Genomic DNA, 6,411 nt, shown 5'->3' with positions numbered 1-6,411 from the left:
CATTACTCAGTCAATTAAAACAAAGGTGAATTGTGCGGCTGAGGATTGTTCCTGAACTCACAGCAGCAAAGCAGCAACGAAAGTCAGTCAACAGTTATCAACTGTATTTCTATTGCCTAAAATAACAATGAATTATCGGATAATGAAGCACAAAAGAGCAAATGACGCACAAAATAGCAAATGAACAAAAGACAATTAGGATGTAGCTAAGTTAAACTCACTATCTAACACAGCCCACTGCCAACGCCAACCACCAACATCGCAATAAAATCCCATACTATGAAGCACAAAACAGCAACTGAACAAAAGGCAATTAGGATATAGCTAAGTGAAAGACACTGTCAAACGCAGCCCACGACCACCACCAACCACCATTATCGCAATTATATTTCAGCAAATATTAAATCCCAGCGTATATGGCATAAAGTCATGCAAAATTTCTGCTATAACAATAAAAACGTCCTATTGTAGGTAAACATACATATCCAAAATTAAGAATAGATGAAGAAATTCAGCACTTACGAACATTGATGCCGATGGTTCGTAGTGAAGCACATGAAACCCTAATTTTTGGATCGTACCGGTAACCATCGTGCCACACAGCCACAGACAGTAACGCTTCCAAAGAATCACTGGAAAGAAATAGTATTCATAAATAGTTCGAAGAACTTGTCATTCCAAGTTTGTTAATCCGTTGGCATCAGCGAGGTTCTAAAAGTAGGTGATAATGAATTTGGTGGAAACACCGTAACTGGTAACAGGAACATAAAAAATATACACTAAACTGATTAGTAAAATGATGCTTCTAAACCAGTGAAAAGTAGTATTACAGTCAAGGTTGTAAAAGGTGTGGATAGGAGTCGCATCGGCCATGCTTAAAAAACGACGAGTCGGACGCAACGGGGACGCAACGTTGACGCAACGGGCATTGACTAACGTTGACTTTTAAAATATTTTTATTAAATATATATAATATTATATAGATTGAATCTTAAAATATAAACTATATATACAATAAACATGAACAATTAGCAATTATTAACAATATTACAAAAAAAAAAATAAAGAAAATTGACCAACTTTGACTGACGTTGACCGACTTTGACCGACTTTTTCCGACTTTGACCAACTTTTTACCGTTGACCGACTTTTTACCGTTGACCGACTTTTTAGCAACGACGCATCGGCCATGCCTAAATATTTTAATGCTTCATATACTATACAATTAACATGTTAACATTACTATTAAATACAATTAAATATTTTAATGACATTATGATGAGAATTTAGAATTTTTATCTTTATTTTTCAATTTTTTAAGCTTAGATAATACTTATTTATAACATCATTTATTAAATAATAGATTATAGTAAATTTGATAAGCGATCACTTTTAACTTATTACTTCAAATGGAAGTTTATTCAGGTTATTACATAGTAAGCCGTATCACAAGATGCAGTGGCGAATCTATTATGAAAATTAAATGGGATCCTAATTTTTATTTTTTTAAGTATCCTTCATAATTAGTAGTTATTTACCTTAAAAAAACTATAGCTTCAACAAATATATGGGGTCCCGTAATTAAATTTAATGGTGTCCTAAATGATTTTGAAGATATTTAATATATATATTTTTAAAAATAGTGGGGTCAAGGGACCCCCTTGACCTTTATATAGACTCGCCATTGACAAGATGGTACTATATAGGTAAGTCATTCGGTTTATTGTCGGAAACAGTCACGAAATAACACGTTTTAGGCTATCTTTTCCCGGTAGCTTGAACAAAGAAAATGTTTATTCATTGAAGTTATATGAGCCATTCGCCTAGCAGTAACGAGTGACCCCTCCGACGTTGTAGTCGTGAGTTCAATTCCTAAGGTGTACATTATGTATATATTCGTGTAAAAAATCATATTGGATGTGTGCGTTTTTGCTTTTTAAAATAAAAATAAAAATGATACTACTCCTTCCGTCCAAATTCTATTGTCCGGTATTCCTTTTTTAAATGTTCCAAATTAATTGACCACTTTTATAAATGAATAACAATAATGTGATTAAATTTTGTTGTGCTGCTCTACTTTATACATGTAAGACAACAAAAAATAGGTATATAGTAATGGTAAGACTCGAAAACTAATAAAAAGGTAAATGTGAGAGGTAATTTTTTTTAAACTATATATTTTTTGTCTGAAAACAATAGATTTGGAACATAGTCAGTATATACTATGTATCACACAAGTTGTGTTCTACGATCCATAACTAGATGACGCTTGGCAAGACCACCTAGGTGTGTAAGGGATGAAAAGAAAACGACAAGTTTACCCTTACTTGTATTGCACATAACCAAATTTAACAAAAACATTTAACGTGGATGTTTAACGTCTGCCGACCAAGGGACTATATTAGCAACATTTGCGAACCATGAGGACTATCTCGATAAAAAAGCTTAAGGATTATATCAACAATTTGGTGTAAACCACGTAAACTATCTGTGTAGTTATGTCTTTATTTAATTTTTCTATTTTTCGTCAAGCTTTGATTTTCTAATTCTATTTTTTGAACATATAACGCTTGCTTATGCCTTCCGTTTATGTCGCGTATATAAAAGGTAGAAGATTTTCCTGTTCAGGGTGAGGGCGAGTAATTCGACCCCATACTTTAATGTACGTAGCCCAGCATGATTACTTTCTATCTGTTTTCAACTCATCTTGACCACCGTACTATACAATATTCGAATCTGACATCTCCTGCATATACACAAATAATTAACTAGAGGACTGTAATGACACATATATCGAAATAAAGGGGCTATTTATGAACATTTAGCAAATAATAACATGTATATTCAAAAATACAGCGAGCCACAGTTCAGACTTTATAGCGTGAAACACTACTCATACTCTAGGGTTTCACCAAATATTAGGGTTTTCAAATCAAACCTCCAAACAACGAATTACCAATGGAGATAGAAGAATCCGGTACTGCCGTCACTAATCCATCAATCACCGTTGTACCGCCGCAATCTCTACCCCTAATTCGAAACCTAGCTTCCTGCAACACCTCCATTAGGTCAAAATCGCTTCGAGAACTCACAATCTGGCTTCCGAAACAGCGTGAAATCACCGAAGATGAAATGAAAAAGCTTTGGAAAGGTTTGTTTTACTGCGTTTGGCACGCCGACAAAGCTCCGGTACAATCAAATCTCATCGATAAACTTTCGTTAATGTTATTAAATTTAGATGTTTCCGTTTCACTTCATTATTTATCGGTGTTCTTTACGACGTTACGCCGTGAATGGTCCGGTATCGATGTGCTTAGGTTAGATAAATTTTACTTGCTTATTCGCAGATTTGTGAATTATAGTTTTCAATTGTTGAAAATGAATGCGTGGGATGTGGATTTGTGTAAACGTGTGATGGATATATACGAAGCGAAATCGTTGTTAGCTAATGAGAAGAAGTTTTTAGGAAATGGTGTTAATTATCATATTGCTTCGGTCTTTTTGGATGAGATTAAGAGTTATTTGCCGGTTAGCCGTGAAGTTTATGAGATTTTATTTAAGCCGTGGTTTAGTGCTATGAGTGGTTCGAAAGATAAGGTGTTGGTTGGTAAAATTAGGGATAATGTGTTTGAAAGGTTGTTGTGTATGGGGAAGAGTTTGCTTGATAAGAAGAAAAATGGAGAAGAGGAGGTTGAGGATACCGAGGTTTTGAACTTGGGGACGGTTGCTTTAAAGATGGGGCTTGCAGGTAAGTGTTACGAGTTTGGGTCGTCGAGTGAGTGTTTTCAAGGGAATAGGAAGGTTTTGTTTGGTTTGCAGAAGGAGTTTTTGAAATTGGAGAAGGATTTGGAGGCTTCTGGTGTTGATGTTATGTTTCCTGTTCAAATTGAAAATGGTGATGAAGAGGTTCCTGAGTTGGTACCAATAGTTTCTGAAAATATTGGAGAGGGATCTAAAAATTTGTCAAAGAAGAAAAAGAAGAAGAAGAATAAGGTGGTGAAGGAGGATGTAGATAGTGAAGACCATGGCATGACAAAAGAAAACGATGATGGTAATGTGATTGTTGCTAATGGGGAGAGTGTAAGCAATGGGATTATTAGTAATGGGAATGATGTTACGTTTACTGAGCTATTCAAATCAAATCTTCAAATGGAGTTTGAGAAGATTGCTGATGAAGAGGGTATGGATAAACACATTGAATCAAGTCTGCAAGATTCAACAACCAGTACAAATACTAAAGTGCCAAAAAAGAGAAAGAGAATGAGAAGTGGTGATGCAAGTGAGTCTAATCATGCTGAAACTCATGAACAAGGAGGAACTGCAATGAAGAGTGGTGAGAAGAGTTCAAAAAGAGTTAAATTTTCAATGAAAAATAACTTGGTTTGGAAGCCTCAGACTCCATTGCCACCTCAAAGTCTTAGAATCCCGCCATCTGTCACCCCGCGTGGCAGTGCCTTAAAGAAAGGAGTGTTACCTGGTCCAGTTAGAGAGATGCCTCCTGCAGGCGGCAAAAGAGTGATGAAGAAGAAGAAGAAGAAGCTTCGGAAAGTGATGAAGACCACATCTCCTGCCATTAAACGACTGAGGTCGCTGCAGACTCTTTCTACTTGACTTATGATGAAGTAAGGATAATCCTTAATGAATGTTTTAAATTTTGTTTTGTATTTTTTTTTTTTTTGTTTTTTTTTTTGTTTTTTATTTTTTTTGTTTTTTTTTTTAATCTTTTGAGATTTGTGATTCCATATTTCTGGTGCTTGTCTTTTAAGATTCAGACAGTACCCTATATACTCTGTACTTCTATATTTTGTTACTTGATATTCTGATTGAATCTGAAATTGAATGATATTACTCACTTATTGGGGCACTTATCGGTATCCGTGCATTTCATAAATAAATATATTTATATAATCATATGTATAAGAGGACTTGAGTTTAATGAGTATGCTGGAATATTATGTTTCTATGAACTAGTCAGTTGACAACATATAACTGCTTTTTAGTTTTATCAAAACAATTTGCTTGATAGGCTGGTTAATCTTTGTAACAATATTTGACAATTGAAGCTGTTTTAGTTAAAATATATTTATTTGCTTCCTACTGTATTCGATACAGCCTAAATATTACTTTATGATGTACATGATCCCTTAAAGGTTGGTCAGTATGTGCATAAATCCTCAATCCTGATAGCGATTTGCCTCGGACTTTTTTAACAGTCTGCTTTCTTCTTTATTTTTTTACTTGTATTGCTGTGTGACTTTTTGTATTTCGATGTCTAGTTTTGTAGCTTTAGACATTATCTTATTCCTAGTTCTGATTTGGGTCACATGCTCAAAATCCTCAAAATCGCGTAAACTGAAGATTTTTGAGTGTTTATAGGTCAACTTGAGATCATAGATTTTGCTGACCTGATTATGAAAATAAGACACTGCCCTCTATGGCTTTATGGCACTGCTGGGTTTGTGATGGTACTCGTTTTTGTATGTATAATAATTTCTGGTTGTTTCTATAGGTTTGGAACCAGTTGTATCAATTATGTCATAGAATTTTAGGTCTGTCTATTTGTGAGGAATTTTCAGTTGCATAAGCTTCTTAATTTGAGTTATGTTGTTTTTTTTTTTTTGCTTTTTGTTTTTTTTTTTTTGTTGCTTCTGCTTCTCTAAAAGCCTAAATTATAAACCCTCTGTATTCAGGATGACCTACTTCCTATGGCGTATATAACCTTTCATGGTTGGCATTAAACCCAGTTTCATATCCTCTTCCTCGTAGGTTTTGTTACTTGTTAATGTTATCGCACTCGTGAGACTGCACATTCCTGTAAGATATGATTATCTTTGCTCAATCCAGACTCCTCTGTAAAGTGTCTCTAAAGATTGCGCGTACTAACTTTTGAACTAACGATATTCAACCATTTGTAAAAAGACCGATATATGTCTACGCTAACAGTGTATGCTCACCCATGCGCATATAACTGCGGCTCACCTATACGTAGATAATTGCAGTTCACACATACGCAGATAATTGTGGCACGTTAACTGACGAATAAATTTCTGCGCATGAGCGGTCCTGGGTTGCGCGTCACGGTGCTTAACTGTGTCGCACGAAGTTTACTAGCGCGGAGCTTTAAGCCCACGGTGACGGAGCGGTGAAGAAAGTAACTATGCGCATGATTATAGTACAATACCTTTTAATGATCTAAAATTATATATCGTCCAATACTCATTTGAAATGCTAATTGTGACGATTAGCAACAACTAGACTTAACTTTATACTAGTAAAGAACGAGGTCTGCCCAACCAGGAGCCACATGAGCAATGACCTAGGACAACATGGTAACTATGAAGGACAACATTTTTAGTTTTGGGAAATTGGTCAAAATGTCCCGATTTTCGAAAAAGTTTAACAATATGCTAT

General features: G+C 35.1%; 1 protein-coding gene across 1 annotated transcript; it reads left to right on the top strand.

The window, feature by feature from the left end:
* The first annotated feature begins 2,893 nt into the window (after positions 1 to 2,893).
* On the top strand, positions 2,894 to 4,670 carry LOC139864727 (uncharacterized). The gene has a single exon (XM_071853302.1). It carries the CDS (start codon positions 2,959 to 2,961, stop codon positions 4,609 to 4,611), a length of 1,653 nt encoding a protein of 550 aa, XP_071709403.1. The 5' UTR covers positions 2,894 to 2,958; the 3' UTR covers positions 4,612 to 4,670.
* Positions 4,671 to 6,411: the final 1,741 nt, after the last annotated feature.

The sequence above is a fragment of the Rutidosis leptorrhynchoides genome, chromosome 1 (genome assembly GCF_046630445.1).
Source record: "Rutidosis leptorrhynchoides isolate AG116_Rl617_1_P2 chromosome 1, CSIRO_AGI_Rlap_v1, whole genome shotgun sequence".
Classification (NCBI taxonomy): domain Eukaryota; kingdom Viridiplantae; phylum Streptophyta; class Magnoliopsida; order Asterales; family Asteraceae; genus Rutidosis; species Rutidosis leptorrhynchoides.
This window is presented reverse-complemented; position numbering and strand designations above follow the sequence as displayed.